Source organism: Tupaia chinensis, unplaced genomic scaffold (genome assembly GCF_000334495.1).
Source record: "Tupaia chinensis unplaced genomic scaffold, TupChi_1.0 Scaffold000438_1, whole genome shotgun sequence".
In the NCBI taxonomy this organism is placed as follows: Eukaryota; Metazoa; Chordata; class Mammalia; order Scandentia; family Tupaiidae; genus Tupaia; species Tupaia belangeri.
In genome coordinates this window covers 986,812-1,005,119 of record NW_006159943.1, presented here as the reverse complement: position 1 = coordinate 1,005,119, position 18,308 = coordinate 986,812, and the positions used below count along the sequence as shown (strand labels likewise).

General features: G+C 52.0%; 1 protein-coding gene across 1 annotated transcript in view; it reads left to right on the top strand.

The window, feature by feature from the left end:
- The window catches only part of IQGAP3 (IQ motif containing GTPase activating protein 3), a 57,643-nt gene that overhangs the window by 4,930 nt on the left and 34,405 nt on the right, over positions 1-18,308 (top strand). Inside the window, exons 2-12 of the mRNA XM_006155226.3 lie at positions 1,673-1,760; positions 4,260-4,416; positions 5,019-5,096; positions 7,093-7,169; positions 7,827-7,894; positions 7,985-8,098; positions 8,324-8,502; positions 8,927-9,005; positions 9,972-10,135; positions 10,629-10,716; positions 17,648-17,811. Of these exons, the coding sequence (XP_006155288.2) occupies positions 1,673-1,760; positions 4,260-4,416; positions 5,019-5,096; positions 7,093-7,169; positions 7,827-7,894; positions 7,985-8,098; positions 8,324-8,502; positions 8,927-9,005; positions 9,972-10,135; positions 10,629-10,716; positions 17,648-17,811 (1,256 nt within the window). The remainder of the gene's footprint in view (positions 1-1,672; positions 1,761-4,259; positions 4,417-5,018; positions 5,097-7,092; positions 7,170-7,826; positions 7,895-7,984; positions 8,099-8,323; positions 8,503-8,926; positions 9,006-9,971; positions 10,136-10,628; positions 10,717-17,647; positions 17,812-18,308) is intronic.

Below are 18,308 nucleotides of genomic sequence, written 5' to 3'. Positions count from 1 at the left end.
AAAAAAAAAAGGGAAGACAGAAGCAGGGAGAGACAGGAACCAAGACACAGAAACAGAGATAGAAGGCTGGGGGTGCTGGGGGGTGGGGGTGGGGGCTCCCTACCGCTAGCTCGTTTGCTGGAGGCTGAATTATCAGTAGAAAATCTTCATTCCCTGAAAAATCGAGTTCACTGGAGTCATGTGGAACCTTCTTCTCAATTTTGGCATTTCTTAAGAGTGTGGGTCAGGGAACAGCAGGTGGTGTGGTGGTTAAGGTGTTAGACTCCCACATGGCTGTCCATGGTTTCAATCCTGGACCCAGTGGCTTGAGAATCACACTGGGTGCATGTGTGTGCATGCCAAAAAATCCCAAGAGGAGAGTGGAAGAGAAGGATTGCAGCATGGCCACCCCCTGTGGGTGATTTCTCACTTTCCCTCTCTTTGTCTCTCTCCGGTGAGTGCACACACCCTATAGCAAAAACCTTTAAAAAAAAAAAAAAAAAAGAAGAAGAAGAGTGTGAATCAGGGCCAGATGGTGGCACAGTGGTAAAACTTGATGCTCTGGAAACCAGCAGATGATGGCATATTGGTTACATCACTGGACTCCCATGTAGTTGACCATGGTTCAAAGCCCAGACCTGGCAGCTTAGAACTCATGCTGGGTGCATGTGCGTGCGTGCCCAAGATCCCGAGAGGAGAATGGGGGAGAAGGGATTGCCGTGTGGCCATCCCCCCTGGGGGTGATTTTTCGCTTTCTGTCTCTGGCTAGTGCACACACCCTATAGTAAAAATCTTTCTAAAAAAACAAACAAAGAAACAAAACCTGATGCTCTGACCACATGGGAGGGTTCAGAGTGTGTATCCAGAGACTTCCCTAAACACACCACGTATATGTGCCTGTGATTTGGGGCTGACTGAGGCTGAGGAGGGATTGTGCAGCAACAAGACACTGTTGGGATGCTGTCTCTCTCTCTTTCTCATGGAAGAAATGAACATATAACCTTAAAAAAGGAGAGCAGTAGGGGTCCACTAGTCCAGCGCCTGGCATAAAGGGGGTAGTGAATGCACGCCTGGCTCTTGGGGGATGCGTGCTGTTTGTTTGTTAGCCTAGCCTTTGAGAGAGTACGCGACAAGGATGACACAGGTCTAGGTCTTGGAGCGCTGTCTAATTAGGGATAAGATTAGGAGCTAAGTTCCCAGCTAAGGAGACTTCTGGACATCCCTACTGGGAAGCATTGGGGAAGGACAGGGAGGGCTGAAAGATGGCTGCAGAGGAAAGGGGAGGAACACCTGCAGATTGGGGGCGGGAGGAAGCTGTTAAAGGGTGTTCAGGTGAGAGGGAGAGGCATGTGGATCTGAGTAGGGCTGCGTGAGGAAGTATATTAAGAGGAGCTTCAAAGCCAGTCCTGTAGCCCAATGTTTAGGAATCCGGGTCTCACGTGGCTGACTGTGGTTTGAATCCAAGCCACAGCAGCTTGAAAAACATGCTGGGGGCATGCTCCAAATTCCAACAGGTTGAAGAAATGGAAGAGAAGGGGTTGCAGAGTAACTAAACCCCTTTGAGGGAGTTCCCTCTCTCTCATGGTGAGCGCACGTGCCCTCTGGCAGTTAAAGATGCAGCAACAGCAGCTTCAGCGTGAAGGCCCCCAGGGTAATGCTCCCTTGCCTGACCTTGTCCCCCTTTCCACCTCAGACGAACGCCTCACAGCTGAGGAGATGGATGAGCAGAGGCGGCAGAACCTTGCCTATCAGTACCTATGCCGGCTGGAGGAAGCCAAGCGGTAAGAAAAGTCCAGAAAATGGACTCTTTTGACCTCTCTCTCCACCCTGCCCACCCAGACACCTGCCCCTAGGCAAATGCAGCGGCAGGAAGGTCCTTGCTGTGGAAAGGTTGAGTTGATTTTTTTTTTTTGAGAGGTTTTTGCTATAGGGCACGTGCACTCGCCAGAAAGAGACAGTGAGACAGAAAGTGAGAAATCACCCCCTGGGGAGATGGCCACGCTGCAATCCCTTCTCTTCCATTCTCCTTTCGGGATCTTGGGCACACATGCACACACGCCCGGCTTGAGTTTAAGCCACCAGGTCCGAGACTCGAACCACGGTCGGCTACATCGGAGTTCAGCGACATAGCCATTACGCCAACTGCTGGTACCTGCAAAGTCTTTAATCTAGAGCAGCCCACCTCCCCTCTTCAGTTCTTTATGTCATTTATTTGTTGAAACAACTGGGTCGTTTTTTTCTGTAGAACTCCTACATTCGGTGTTGTCTATTTGCTTTCTTGTGTCTTTCCCTTTAGTCCTCTCCACCCCATATTTCCTATAAGTATTGTAGAGGTGGGCTCTAAAGGATTGATTAGATTCAGGTTCAATATTTTTAATGGGAACTCTTCATTGGGGGTGATGTGAGTTTCATATCACATCCTGTAGGAGGAATCCAATGTCTGCTTGTCCCACTGCTGATGCTGTCTGATCTGGGAGTTCTGGTGTTGATAACCTGATCTCTACATCAGAAAATTCCCCATTAACCTTTCCTTGAATCCTTTCATTCATCGTTGGTCCTCACTAGGATCTATTTCATGGGATACAAAATGACTATTTTATCACCCACGCTGGGTTCTAAGCCCTGTAGATTTTCACGCACATGTGACCTTTCTGTGTCCAGGTTTCCAGAGGACAATGCAGAATGAGAGAAATGAGCAGATTCAGTCTGTTTCAGCAGAAAATACGTAACGAGGCTGGGTGAGAGGCTCTGTGGTAAGACAGGGAAGAACCTAGTTAAGCCTCACTGAGGATGGGCAGGCTCAGAATATGTCAGGGAAGCTTTTCTCAGGTGGGTGGGGCTGAGGACTGGCCAATCCAGGCCTTTGGGGCAGCTTGGAAGAAGGTAGGGACAGCCATATAAGGGCAGAGAGGGTGATTAGGGGAGGGCAGGAACAGGAAGCAGGGGAGAGTCAGGGTCTGATGAGGGGGAAGGAGGGAGGGCAGGAAGGTTCTACAGTGAGAATATCCCTTGTGCGGCCACATGGCATAGCGGTAAAACCTGATGCCCTGAGAGGCTGACCCACAGGGGAAGAGTCTGGATTCATACCCAGAGGCCTCCCTGGGGGTTCTCTCTCCTTTGCTTCCTTTCTTTTTCTCTCATTCATGGAAGAAACAAATAAATAAACTTTTTTAAAAAAGATTTATTTATTATTTAATTCCAGGTTATTATTATTTTTTAAATTTGACCAGAGAGAGAGAGGAAGGGAAAGTGAGAAAGCAAGCCACCAGGGACCAGCAGGTGGCATGGTGGTTAAGGCGCTGGATACTCCCACGTGGCTGACCACAGTTTGTGTCCCAGGCCTGGTGGTGGCCTTTCTCCCTTTCTCTCTCTCCCTCTGTGTCTCTCTCTGGTCAAATTAAAATAAATGGATAAATAAAATTAAATAATCATTTAAAAAAAAAAAAAGAAAGAAAGAAAGCCACCAAGTCCAGGACTTGAACCACGTTGTCCACGTGGGAATCCAGCGCCTTTAGCTACCACATCACCTGCTGGCCTCCAAATAAATAGACTTTTAAAAACATGATTTAGGGGCCGGCAGGTGGCATGATGGTTAAGGGTGCTGGACTCCCACATGGCTGACTGTGGTTCGAGCCCCTCTCTGGTCAGATTAAAAATAAATAAATATGGACAAGCAGTTAGTGTAATAGCTATGTCGCTGAACTCCCATGTAGCCAACTGTGGTTCAAGTCCTGGGCCTGGTGGCTTAAACTCATGCTGGGCGCGTGTGCGTGCGTGCCCAAGATCCCGAGAGGAGAATGGAGGAGAAGGGATTGTGGTGTGGCCATCCTCCCTGGGGGGGAGACTTTCTGTCTCTCTGTCTCTCTCTGTCTTTCTGGCGAGCCCACATGCCCTATAGCAAAAACCTCACCAAAAAAAAAAAGTTTTAATAAAGTTAAATAAAATCATTCTTTAAAAAAATATTTTAAAAATATCCACTATGGGAACTAGCAGGTAACTTGGTGGTTAAGGCTCTGGCTTAACCACCAGGTCCCGCATGGCTGACTGGACCTGGACCTGGCAGCTTGAAAATCAGACCAGGCGCATGTGCATGCATGTCTAGAATCCCAAGAAGAGAAAAGAAGAGAAGAGACTGCGGTGTGGCCTTCCTCCATGGGGGTGATTTATCACTTTCCCTCTCTCTGTCTCTCTGATGACCACACATGCCCTATAACAAAAACCTAGAAAAAAAATCCACTATGGCCTGCCAGAGTGAGTGAGGAGTGCCTTCATGTTCATAGCTGGATGGAGGCCTGCCTGAAGGAGGAGCTTCCTTCCCCGGTGGAGCTGGAGGAGAGCCTCCGGAACGGGGTGCTGCTAGCCAAGCTGGGCCACTGCTTCGCACCCTCTGTGGTTCCTGTGAGGAAGATCTATGACGTGGAGCAGCTGCGATACCAGGTGGGGAATAACGGACTCCACCGTACCCTCTTCCTGTCCCTACCCCTTCTCAGAGCCGTGAGGGTGGGGTGCCATGTAACGCACTGCTCAGATCTGGACACTTGAGAATGGTGGGTGTCATCTGTCACTGCACCGGGACAGCAGGTATTAATCGTGTCTCCCAGCCAGGTGGGCGTGTACTACGCAGAGCTGCAAGGGCGCTGACTAGGTGGGCTCTCCTGTGTCCCCGAGGTGAGAGCCGCCAAGCAGGCGTTGTCACTCACAGTGCACACTTGAGAGCGGTGGGCGCTGCCATCCGAAGGTGCTTCCAGGCAGCTCTTCCTCTCTGCTCCAGCCAGCCCAGCCCTGGACCCTGCTTCCCTAGGGAGGCTGACCAGACTGCTAGTCCCACCCCTGTGCCAGCCTTCCCAGATGCCTCACTGCGTCGCCTGTTTCTGGTGGTTTCTGTCTCTGTTGCTCTGTGCTGGGGGGATGGGAAATCTACGAGGTACGGTCCTCGGACTCCCCTTCCCTGCCCTGTGAACCTAAGCGTGGTCTGGGCTCTGACTCTAGGAAGTGCTGAGAGCTGTGGAAACAGACGCTTCTCTTTCCTTCCCTTTCAGGCAACTGGCTTGCATTTCCGCCACACGGACAACATCAATTTTTGGCTGTCTGCAATAGCTCACATCGGCCTGCCTTCGGTAATGCAGGGCCTCGAGACTGGGGTCCATCTCGGCTCCTCCCCACCCCCACTCAAGCTTTATCTCTCCCGACCCCTTACCCCATCTTCACGTGTCTCCTAAACTGACGCCACCCAAGAGCACAGACCGCGGGGCTATGTGTCTCTGAACCAGGTTACGTGGTCTTGGCCTCTACGTCCCTGTGAACTAAAGGAGGTAAAGGCGCCTGGCCCGAGTCAGAGCGTTTCCGTCCTGCAGCGGGGCCCATGTGAGGCAGATGGGCTGGCCATGTTCCCAGCAGAATGTCACAGTGGGAAGCCAGGCCGTGTCATCCCGCGGTGCTGGACCTTGAGCTGGAAGCCTAGGCCCAAGACCCCAGCTGGACACATGGTGCATGTTCTCTCTCTGCGTCTCAGCCTTTTTCTCCTCTGCGAAGTGGGTACAGTGATCCATGCCCTGGCTACCTTATAATGTTGTTAGAAGGTGGTCCTTGTGAGTGTCCTTCGTGGGCTGTGAAGAACTATACAAATTGAGGCATGAGGGGCCAGCAGGTGGTGTGGGACTTAGGTGCTGAACTCCCACATGGCCGACCATGGTTGGAGTTCTGGACCTGGTGGGTTGCTTTTCACTTTCTCTCTCTTTCTGTCTCTTCTCTGGTAAGTGCGTGTGTCCTATAGCAAATTTAAAAATAATAAGGGACCAGCGCTTGCGCAATGGCTATGTCGCTGGATGTCTCTGTAGTCGACTGTGGTTCAAGTCCCAGACCCAGTGGCTTAAACTCATGCCAGGCACATGCGTGTGCGTGCCTAAGATCCCAAGAGGAGAATGGAGAAGAGATTGTGACGTGGCCACCCCCCTGGGGGGTGATTTCTTGCTTTTTGTCTCTCTGTCTCTCTCTGTCTTTCTGGCGAGTGCACGTGCCCTATAGCAAAAATCTTTCCAAAATAATTAAATAAATAAATAAAGACAAAAAATTAAAATAATAATAAATAAAATTAAAAATAAAATTTAAAAAATTATTTATTTTTAAGAGGTTTTTGTCTTAAGGTGTGTGTACTCGTCAGAGAGAAACAGAGACAGTGAGAGGGAAGGTGTGAAATCACACCTCAGGAGAGATGGCCGTGCTGCAATCCATTTTCCTCCCGGATCTTGGGCATGCACGCACATGTGCCCAGCCCATATGTGGGTTTCAAACCACCGGGTCTGGGACTCGAACCCTAGTTGACCATGTGGGAGTCCAGTGATGTAACTGCTATGCCATTTTCTGGCTAAGAAATAACTATTTAGGGATCAGTACATGGCATAATGATTATGTCGCTGGACTCCCACATAGTTGACTGTGATTTAAGTCCCAAACCCGGCAGCTTAAAACTCATGCTGGTCATGTGTGCGTGCATGCCCAAAATCCTGAGAGGATGGAGAAGATGGGATTGCAGAGTCGCTATCCCCTCTGGGGTCGATTTCTCACTTTCTGTCTCCCTGTTGCTCTCTGTTTCTCCAGCAAGCACACAGTCACCACGTGGCGTGGAAAGCCGTGCTTGGGGCGACTCAGTTCTTAGGGGTCCCTGTTGATCAGAGGCCTCTGGCTTGGAGACAGAGATGACAATGTAGGCCTCATGGGCCCTCATGGGGGTTACGGCCAGCCCTCCCCAGCACCCCACCTTTCTTGCGAGAGTCCGAAGTGAGAGGCCCGGGCTCCCTGTCTGTAGGTGACCGGGAGCCTGTTACTCCTGCAGGGTGCGGCTTGCGTCTTCTAGCACAGGAGGCCTCGTGCGGTGTTCTGCTAACCCAGGGCCCTGGCTGTGTGTCTGCCGCCGAGTCTATGCTTAGTGTGTCCCCAGCGCCGTTCTTTTATGCTGGTGCCTGGGAATGCATGGGGAGCTGGGTCCAGGAGCCCTGGGCAACAGTGGAGTACACCCCTGGGCTGGAGTGGAGGACCCATCCCTCGGCCCCCTCCCTCCATAGCCGGTGCTGCTTCAAGGTCTCCAGTGACGGTAACTGGCTGGTTTCCCTCCAGACCTTCTTCCCAGAGACCACGGACATCTATGATAAGAAGAACATGCCCCGGGTGATCTACTGCATCCATGCGCTCAGGTGAGGGGCCCTGAGTTCCTGTTACCCGGCCTCCTTCCTCTGGGTGGGTGCCGCAGCAAACGTACCAGGGAGGTGGGGGATAGGTCACAGAGGCATGCCTCAGGGACAGGGGCTCGGATTTACAGCCGTGGTTAGGTTTGCTGGCACGTCTGGGGCACATTTATGTGTGCCCCGTGTGGGCGACGAGAAAGGGCAGCAGGGGAGCAGAGGCAGGAGGCCAGCAGGCCAGCGTCCTCAGTGTGCGAGCACCGCCACACCCACCACAGGCGCCATAAGCAAGCCACCTGGAGTGGAGGGTGAGGGCTGTGCGATCCTGCTCCCAGCCAGCCCTCTCCACCAGATGCCAAGTCACGGAAAGTGGCTGCTGCTCCTTGGGCCCACTAAGTCGTCGCTTCCTGACTTCCCTTCTGGGGCCCTTTCCTGCTGCTGTGCCCTGGCTCAGTGGGTCCCCGTGTGCTGCCCTTCTACGGAGCCTTCCCCGCCCCCAGGCCTCCCACAGTATCTCATTCACCTTCCGTAGCACCTGCCTTGGGCTGATTCTTGGTAACACTTCCCTGGGGGTGGAGTGACTGAGTGGTCTTCATCTCGGGGCCACATAATGGGCAGAGTTGAAGTGAATGGTCCCAGGGCCTTCCAGTGCCTTCTATTCTTCCCCAGTCTCTTCCTCTTCCGGCTGGGGCTGGCCCCTCAGATACACGACCTGTACGGCAAGGTGAAGTTCACAGGTAAGCCCTGTCCCTTCCCCGACCTCTACAGCCTGGGCAGGGCCTCGGGGCTTCTGGGCCTGGTAAAGGCCACTTGCGGTGTCATTGTAGCCGAGGAACTCAGCAACATCGCCTCTGAGCTGGCCAAGTACGGCCTCCAGCTGCCGGCCTTCAGCAAGATCGGGGGCATCCTGGCCAGCGAGCTCTCCGTGGATGAGGCTGCAGGTGAGAATGGGTGCTGCCCTGCCAGGAGGGTGCAGTGAGTCTGGGGCTCCAGGCCTTTCCGCCCTCTGCTGGATTCCGACCACGTCTCATCCACAGGCAGGGCCGCCAGGCTCCGTGGTTTGCCTGGCCCCTGAGGATGGAAGAAGGGGTGATGGCGGAGGGGTCTGCAGCTGGTGCTCCGGTCTGGGGTCACTCTGACCTCCTGACCTGTCCATGCCCACTCAGTCCACGCAGCTGTCCTGGCCATCAATGAGGCGGTGGAGCGAGGGGTGGTCGAGGACACCCTGGCTGCCTTGCAGAATCCCAACGCTCTTCTGGGGAATCTTCGAGAGCCCCTGGCAGCCATCTACCAGGAGCTGCTGGCCCAGGCCAAGATGGAGAAGGCTGCCAGTGCCAGGCACCACGTGAGGACGAGGCGCGGGCCGTAGGGAGTGGGCAGTCGGGTGGCCTGGGAAGTTGTGAGGGAAGCCAGGACTCTTACCTGTCCTGTCTCTGGGTTCCAGAGTTACTTTTTGGAGAAACTGTAACTGTCAGTGATTTTAGAGAAATGGGAAAATGAGGATGCAGAAGAAAAGACTGGGGGGCGGAGGGGATCTTCAGGAGGACCTGAGAGGGGTCCTGGAATATAGAGCAGGGTGAGGTTGGGCTGGAGATTCCACGGGGTGGTTTGGCTTAGCTGTGTCAGTGCCGGGGCTTAGGCCCCAGAGTCCCTCTGAACACACTGACCTTTGGCTGGGGGAGGCCCCCAGAAGGAACAGGCGAGGACAAGAGGGAGGAGGAGAAGACTGAATTGGTTTTCCCAGGTTCCCTCCTAATGTGGTTTTGCAGGATGATGGAGGAAGCCCGGACATCTATGACCACTACCTGACTCAGGCTGAAATCCAGGGCAACATCAACCATGTCAATGGTAAGAGAGGCAGGCAGACGGGGGCGGGCCTCTCAGGGTAAGCCCCTGGCCTGGGAGGTTTGGAGATGGTTTCTCTCAGACCGGAGAGCCCTATGATCTCATGGGGCCTAGTCTCGCCTCTGGGAAAGACCAGAGTCCAAGTTCTGGCCATCGGCATCTGGAAAAGAAGTGATCCCTGCCAGGGAGGATTCTGTTTGAATGAAGGTCCACAGAGAAGTTGGTGGCCGAGGGGCAGGCCTTGGCCTTTGTGCTGGGTGCAGCTGGACTGGGTTCCTTTGAGGAGAGGCCACGGCGAATAGATGGGGCAATGGCAGTGGAGTGCCTGTCTGTACTGTGTTGCCAGGCAGACAGACCTGATGCCGGCTTGTTTACAAAGGACAGAGATTTATTTGGCTCATAGTTCTGGTGACTGGGAAGTGCAGAGGCATGAGGCTGGCCTCCTGCAACTTCACAACATGACCGACAGACGCATAAGGGCAGGCACATGCAATGCGGGAGGAGACAGAACCGTCCGTGTCCTCTGTCCCTGTCACAGAGGGACAGACAGATGTCTCTATGGATAGTGCTCCCCCCCCCCCACTCGGCACCACCTGATTAGGCCATACCTGTTAAAGGTCTCAGCACCTCCCAAAGCCTTTACACTAGGGACCAAAGCTTCTAGAACATGAATCTTCGGGACAAACCATTATCCAACCATAGCAGAGAGATCAGGGCAGAGGAGCTGCTCGAAGATTCAAGATGGGAAGGCTTTTGCCTTTGGATCAGGATATCCTCAGAGTCTGGAGGGGTGAAATGAGAAGGCTTTGAAGACCACGCCAAAGAATTGGAGCTGGACCAGATGGTCCCAGGAACCCAGGGGCAAGGATGGGGATAATTCTGGTTAGGTGGGAAGAGAGCAGATTCCCAGGGTGGCTGGGGGGAGGGGAGCAGTGGGTTTTCTCACTCTGTCCACTTGGTCTTTTACAGTTCATGGGGCTCTAGAAGTTGTCGATGATGCCCTGGAAAGACAGAGCCCTGAGGCCCTGCTTGAGGCCCTTCAAGACCCTGCCCTGGCCCTGCGAGGGGTGAGGAGAGACTTTGCCGACTGGTACCTGGAGCAGCTGAGCACAGACAGAGAGCAGAAGGCACAGGTCAGGCTCGGTTACTTGCCGCCTCCTCCATCTGCCTGGAGCATGGGAGAGGGCCTCTTACTCGAGCTCACTATGGTCAGTTCTTGTACTCAGGAAGTGCTCACTGCATGTTTAAGTGCTTAAGTTGCCCCGTGGTTAAATCAGCCCACACTAGCAGGTTAGGTGATCTGAGTCCCTCACACTGCCCGGGAAGGATGCGAGGCAATCCACAAGGCCGTGATGTGTTCCCCATTGCAGAATCAGGGCTTCGACTTAGCAGTCTTGTTTCCAGTACTGTTGGTTTTCTCCCTGACTCCATCTGTACTTGGTGATCTGTGTCTATCTAGTAGCTTGCTGGTTCGTGGGGATGGGTGGGTCAGGTGTTCTGTCTGAAGGGAGAGGTAGGCCTGACAGTGGGTGTCTGGGTAGAGCTGAGAGCTCATGCTGGCAGCTCCTAGAACATGTTCATGGCCTCAGGAGGATTCCCACCCCCTGCATCTCTTCCATTTTTCAGGAGCTGGGCCAGGTGGAACTTCTGGAAAAGGAGGAGGTCCAGGCTGGTGTGGCTGCAGCCAACATGAGGGGTGATCAGGAGCAAGCCAGTAGGTTATCTGCAGGTTGGGGCCAGAGGGAGGCATGGCGGTTGAGTTGCTGGACTCTCACATGGCTGGCTGCAATTTGAGGCCTGGACCCGGTGACTTGCTTTCTCATTTTCCTTCTCTCTCTCTCTCTGGTGAGTGCATGGACCTTACTGCAAATTAAATAATAATAATAAATTAAATGAAATGAAATAATCCTTTAAAATATATATATATCTGCAGGCCTGAGGCCTAGTCTGCTATATCACTGTCTCCTGGAAGAGCATCCCACCCCTTCCTCGGTTTCTGTATTCAGCAATGCAAACTGCTGCCTGACTTCCCAGCCTGGCAAGGGACTTCTTCCTCACAGTCTGCCCTGTTCCTGGCTGCCTGGGGGAACTGCAGATAAGTTCATTAAGGCCTTAGAGAGAAAGACAAGTCAGCACTGCAGAGCTGGGCTCCTGGGGCGGGCGGTTCCCTTCCAGGAAGTTCGCCTGTCATTTTGACAGTTTCAACCTGCTTTAGTTCCTCTGGCTTCTGAAATGTAGTGATTTCCCAGGTGAGAGAAAAATTCATATCCCAACTCCATTTCCCTTAAAAACATTATACACAAATATAATTATTATTATTTTTTTCATTGCCAGAGAATGCATGCGCTCACCAGAGAGAGACAGAAGGAGAGAGTAAAAGGGAGAAAGCACCGTTAATGGGGTCTGGCCACACTGCAATGCCCTCTGCTCCATTTCGCCACCTCCGCGCACATGTGCAAACACACCCAGTGTGTTGGAAGCCGCTGGGATTCAAACCATGGTTGGCCATGTGGGTTCCACTCTCGTAGCCATTAGGGTATGGGGCTGGCCCTACAAATTTAATTCATTTTTTTCTTCGCTTTTTACAGGTTTTTGCCTTAGAGGGTATGTGCTTGGAAAAGTGAGAAATCATCTCCCAAGGGGGATGGCCACTCCTTAATTCCTTCTCTGTTCTCCTCCCTGGATCTTTAGCATGCATACACACACACCCAGTGGGAGTTTCAGGCCACCTGATCTGGGACTCAAAGTGCCCTTGGCCACTGGGAGTCCAGTGACATAACTGCTATGCCATCTGCTGGTCCTACATGTTTAATTCTTTTTTTTTAAGAATTATTTTGGCAGGACCAGCAGTTGGTGTAATGGCTATGTTGCTGGACTCCCATGTAGTCAACTGTGGTTCGAGTCTCAGAACCAGTGGCTTAAACTCACGCCGAGCACTTGTGCGTGTGTGCCCAGGATCCCAAGAGGAGAATGGAGGCCATCCCCCCGGGGGGTGATTTCTTGCTTTCTGTCTGTCTTTCTGGTGAGCGCATGTGCCCTATAGCAAAAACCTCTCCTCCAAAAAAAGAATTATTTTGGCATTTCTTAAACGTGTGGGTCAGGGCCCGGCAGGTGGTGTGGTGGTTAAGGCATTGGACTCCCACATGGTGGACCATGGTCCTAGTCCCAGACCTGGCGGCTTGCCTTCTCACTTTCCCTCTCTCTGTCTTTCTCTGGTCAAATTAAAAATAATAAAATAAATTAAATAAATAACTTAAAAATAATTATTAAAAAAAGAATTATCTTATTTAACTATTTATTTATTTATTTTTTTGGAGAGGTTTTTGCTATAGGGCACGTGCTCTCACCAGACAGACAAAGAGAGACATAGAGACAGAAAGTGAGAAATCACCCCTCCAAGGGGGATGGCCACGCCGCAATCCCTTATCCTCCATTCTCTTCTCGGGATCTTGGGCACGCATGCACATGTGCCCGGCGTGAGTTCTAAGCCACCGGGTCCGGGATGTGGTCGACTACGTGGGAGTCCAGCGACATAGCCATTACGCTAACTGCTGGTTCCCATTTATTTTTTAAAAATTTGACCAAGGAACAGAGAAAGTGAGCGAGAGAAAGAGAGAAAGTAAGAAAGCAAGCTGCCGGGTCCAGGGCTTGAACCATAGTTGGCCATCTGGGAGTCCAGTGCCCTTAATCACCACGCCACCTGCTGGTCCCTACAAGTTTAATTCTTTATTAAAAGAATGAGTTGGGGGACCAGCAAATGGTGTAATGGTTACATCACTGGACTCTCACATAGTTGACTGTGGTTCAAGTCCTGGACCCAGTGGCTTTAAACTCACATCACGTGCATGAACGTGCTTGTCCAAGATCCCAAGAGGAGAATGGAGGAGAAGTGATTATGGCATAGCCATCCTTCTGGGGGGTGATTTTTCACTTTTTGTCTCTTTCTCTCTGTCTCTCTGGCGAGCACACATGCCCTACAGCGAAAAAATCTGAGGAAAAAAAGTTAAAAAAAAAAAAAAGAATGTGCGTTGGTTGGGACAAGCAGATGGCGTAATGGTTACATTGTTGTGCTCCGACGTAATCTCCTCGATTGAGTCCTGGACCCTACCGCTCTAAACTCACACCAGAGGGCCAGCAGGTGGCATGGTGGTTAAGGGTGTTGGACTCTCACATGGTCAACTGCGGTTCAAGTCCCAGACCTGGCAGCTTGCTTTCTCAATTTCTCTCTCTCTCTCTCTCTCTCTCTCTCTCTTACTCTCACTCTGTCCCTCTCTGGTCACATTAAATTAAATAAATAAATAAATAAACAAACAAACAAAGTTAAATAAAAAATAATTCTTGGGGAAGAAAAAAACAACACCTCATGCCCGGCATGTGTACGTGTGTGCTCAAAATCCCCAAAGAAGGATTGTGGCATGGCCATTCCCTTGCGGGGGTGGGGGCGGTAATTTCTTGCTTTCTGTCTTTCTGGCAGGTGCAAACACCCTATGGCAAAAATCTCTCTTAAAAAAAAAAAAAATTGAGCTGGTAATCACCTCCCTCCGAGGGGTCACTGTGTGTAGCAAGAGTGCAGAGAGGGCCAGGTGGTGGCACAGCGGTGAAACGTAGCGCTCTGTGAGCCTGACCATTGAGAGCTTCTTGGTTTGCATCCCAAGACCTCCCTGAGGACGTCGGGGACACGTGTGCCCAGGACTGGGGCTGGCCAAAGGCTAGGGCTTGTTCGGGGGCCTGTTGAGGATGGTGTCTTCTCTCTGCCTCTTGCTCATGTAAGAAATAAATTAATAAACTTAAAAAAATAACTGATGAGAAAGAGCCGAGGGACCGTACCGTCGCCCCCAGACACTAGAGCTGGTACAACTGCTTGACTCATTCAGGGTGACTGTCAGGTTCTGAGGTTGCTCAGTAACCATTTGCCTTCGTGTAACGCTTTCCACTGCGCGACCCCGGTCCCCCCAGGCCTCTCCTGGCTCGCTGCTTGCCACATCAGCTCGGTTCACCCCCCCACGGCTGCTGCCAGAGCACTCTCCACGCACCCGTCTGCTCTTATCTTCCTCACCGAACATCCTGGGCCTTCACGCTCCTCCCATGATTTACCCTGCACTTTAGTCCTGTCTCCTCGGGTGGCAGTTAAGACCTTTCCGGAATTCTTCCCCCTCCCTTCCGTTCACGTTCCTCCCCGTTCAGCCGAGCCATCACCCCTCCAAGGGGGATGGCCACGCCGCAATCCCTTATCCTCCATTCTCTTCTCGGGATCTTGGGCACGCATGCACATGTGCCCGGCGTGAGTTCTAAGCCACCGGGTCCGGGATGTGGTCGACTACGTGGGAGTCCAGCGACATAGCCATTACGCTAACTGCTGGTTCCCATTTATTTTTTAAAAATTTGACCAAGGAACAGAGAAAGTGAGCGAGAGAAAGAGAGAAAGTAAGAAAGCAAGCTGCCGGGTCCAGGGCTTGAACCATAGTTGGCCATCTGGGAGTCCAGTGCCCTTAATCACCACGCCACCTGCTGGTCCCTACAAGTTTAATTCTTTATTAAAAGAATGAGTTGGGGGACCAGCAAATGGTGTAATGGTTACATCACTGGACTCTCACATAGTTGACTGTGGTTCAAGTCCTGGACCCAGTGGCTTTAAACTCACATCACGTGCATGAACGTGCTTGTCCAAGATCCCAAGAGGAGAATGGAGGAGAAGTGATTATGGCATAGCCATCCTTCTGGGGGGTGATTTTTCACTTTTTGTCTCTTTCTCTCTGTCTCTCTGGCGAGCACACATGCCCTACAGCGAAAAAATCTGGGGAAAAAAAGTTAAAAAAAAAAAAAAGAATGTGCGTTGGTTGGGACAAGCAGATGGCGTAATGGTTACATTGTTGTGCTCCGACGTAATCTCCTCGATTGCGTCCTGGACCCTACCGCTCTAAACTCACACCAGAGGGCCAGCAGGTGGCATGGTGGTTAAGGGTGTTGGACTCTCACATGGTCAACTGCGGTTCAAGTCCCAGACCTGGCAGCTTGCTTTCTCAATTTCTCTCTCTCTCTCTCTCTCTCTCTCTCTCTTACTCTCACTCTGTCCCTCTCTGGTCACATTAAATTAAATAAATAAATAAATAAACAAACAAACAAAGTTAAATAAAAAATAATTCTTGGGGAAGAAAAAAACAACACCTCATGCCCGGCATGTGTACGTGTGTGCTCAAAATCCCCAAAGAAGGATTGTGGCATGGCCATTCCCTTGCGGGGGTGGGGGCGGCAATTTCTTGCTTTCTGTCTTTCTGGCAGGTGCAAACACCCTATGGCAAAAATCTCTCTTAAAAAAAAAAAAAATTGAGCTGGTAATGGCAGGTGCAAACACCCTATGGCAAAAATCTCTCTTAAAAAAAAAAAAAATTGAGCTGGTAATCACCTCCCTCCGAGGGGTCACTGTGTGTAGCAAGAGTGCAGAGAGGGCCAGGTGGTGGCACAGCGGTGAAACGTAGCGCTCTGTGAGCCTGACCATTGAGAGCTTCTTGGTTTGCATCCCAAGACCTCCCTGAGGACGTCGGGGACACGTGTGCCCAGGACTGGGGCTGGCCAAAGGCTAGGGCTTGTTCGGGGGCCTGTTGAGGATGGTGTCTTCTCTCTGCCTCTTGCTCATGTAAGAAATAAATTAATAAACTTAAAAAAATAACTGATGAGAAAGAGCCGAGGGACCGTACCGTCGCCCCCAGACACTAGAGCTGGTACAACTGCTTGACTCATTCAGGGTGACTGTCAGGTTCTGAGGTTGCTCAGTAACCATTTGCCTTCGTGTAACGCTTTCCACTGCGCGAACTCGGTACCCCCAGGCCTCTCCTGGCTCGCTGCTTGCCACATCAGCTCGGTTCACCCCCCCACGGCTGCTGCCAGAGCACTCTCCACGCACCCGTCTGCTCTTATCTTCCTCACCGAACATCCTGGGCCTTCACGCTCCTCCCATGATTTACCCTGCACTTTAGTCCTGTCTCCTCGGGTGGCAGTTAAGACCTTTCCGGAATTCTTCCCCCTCCCTTCCGTTCACGTTCCACCCCGTTCAGCCGAGCCAGACAAGCTGCTCCTCCTTGATTGCCCTCCAGCCCTTTCTCTCACCAGGCCTCTGATCCCCCACAGTCCCTTTCACCCACATTATCCAGAGCTGTCCAAAGGCTTCTTCCTCCGTGGAGTCCTCCTGCTCTCTGCTCGTCAGAATTCCTCCTCCCTGCTCTGCTGTCGCATCAGCAGGGCAAGGTACCTCTAAACTGGCATTGACAGAGCACCCTGTCAGTATTTTTCTTTTTCTTTCTTTTTTCTTTTTTAGAGAGAGATTTTTGCTATAGGGTGTTTGCACTTGCCAGAGAGACGGAGAGAGATAGAAAGAGACGGAAAATGAGAAATCAACGCCCAGGGGGGATGGTCAGCCTCCTCCATTTTCCTCTTAGGATCTTGGGCACGCACGCACACATGCCAGAGTGAGTTTTAAGCCACCAGGTCTGGGACTCGAACCATAGTCAACTATGTGGGAGTCTAGCGATGTAACCATTACACCATCTGTGGGTCCCACCGTTGGTATTTTTCTATCCTTATTTCTCCCCAGCAGATCATGTATGTGCTCCTTGACTTTTTGTTTTCCTTTTTTTTTTTTTTTTTTTTAAGTTTTAAAGATTTATTTCTTCCATGAGTGAGAGAGACAAAAGAGGAGAAAGAGGAAGACAGAAATCCGGGAGGGTTCTGATGCCGGCCTCGGCCAGCCCCAGATCACCTGTCTGCTATACTCGTGGCGGTCTTCAGACTTGAACCTGGAACCCTCCCGTGTAGGACTGCCTTGCAGAGCAGTTATGTTATACTGGTACACCCGTCTGGCTCCAACATGGCACTGGATAAACCCCAGAGTTTGTAAACTCAAACTAGACCGCGGCAGCATAGCCCCTTTTAGCTTACCTCACCCTTTACAGCCCAAATGTCTCTGCCTTGGAGCTGGTTCCTTTACCCCTATGTTGTCATCCAGGTTGGTCCCCGGAGTCCCCAGCTAACCTCATGTCTGTTCCACTCCAGAGCCACCTGCCAATCTTGTGCTCACCACCTTAGGAACTCACCTCTGCTGTGGCAGCCCCTCTGTGGTACATGCTGGGCTGCTCAGCTCTGAGGCCTCACAGAGGGCTTCTTATGGAGCTTCTTCTTCTTTTTTTTTGACAGTGGGAGAGATTTTTGCTATAGGGCAGATATGCTTGCCAGAGAGACAGTCAGAAAGTTAAGAAGTCACCCTGCAGGGGAGATGGCCACGCCGCAGTCCCTTCTCCTCCATTCTCCTCTTGGGAGCTTGGGCATGCACACACATGTGTCCAGAGTGAGTTTTAAGTCTCCAGGTCCAGGACTCGAGCCATAGTCGACTATGTGGGAGTCCAGCAACGTAACCATTACGCCATCTCCCCACGGAACCACTTCTTAAAGCAACCCAGCCCCTCTGCCTCCTGAACTTTTAGGAATGCATTTTGAACCTAGCAGAACGAGTTTCAAGAGTGGTTATAAAGCCATTCCCCTTCCACCACCCCCAGCAGAGCCTACGTGGCTGGGAGCATAGAGTTGTAGAGATGAGAGACTAGAGATGGCAGGGACCACCAGGCCATGCAGCCCCTCGCTCTCCTCCCCTGCAGTGCTCCAGGCCGTGCTGCGGATCAACAGAGCTATCCGGAGGGGTGTGGCAGCTGACACGGTGAAGGAGCTGATGTGCCCCGAAGCCCAGCTGCCCCCGGTGTACCCGTTTGCCTCAGCTACGTACCAGCAGGAGCTGGCGGTGCTCCAGCAGCAGCAGCAGGGGGTGAGCCTCGGGGATCCCAAGCTGGAGGGATCAGGGCTGCAGTCCAGAGCACCCTCCTGGGGTAATCTGAGATGCTGGCAAGAGAGGAGGGTGGGAGGAGGGCCATCACCCTTGCCTTACTGAGGGGCGATCGAAGCCGATGCCCTCGAGCAAACACGTTTTACACACTCACTCCCTGAGAGGATGCTGGGAGTAAGCATCGTTATTATTTCTGTTTTAGCGATGAGGAAACCGCGCAGAGGTTAGATGCCAGCCGTGGCTGGCAGTGCGGGGAGTGCATGCGAAGCCGAATGTACTGAAGCTGGTGCTTTCGACACTCCGCTGTCCCGCTGCACCCCAGTCACACAGCGTCTCTGCCACTAGGGTAGTAGGGCCCTCGCTTAGGGACTTCCCAGTCTGCTGGACGAGCTAGAATACACCTGAGGGTCCCCATACAGACCCAGGGAAATGGAAGAAGCAGAGCTGGGAGTAAGTCTGGGAAGGCTTTCAGGAAGAGC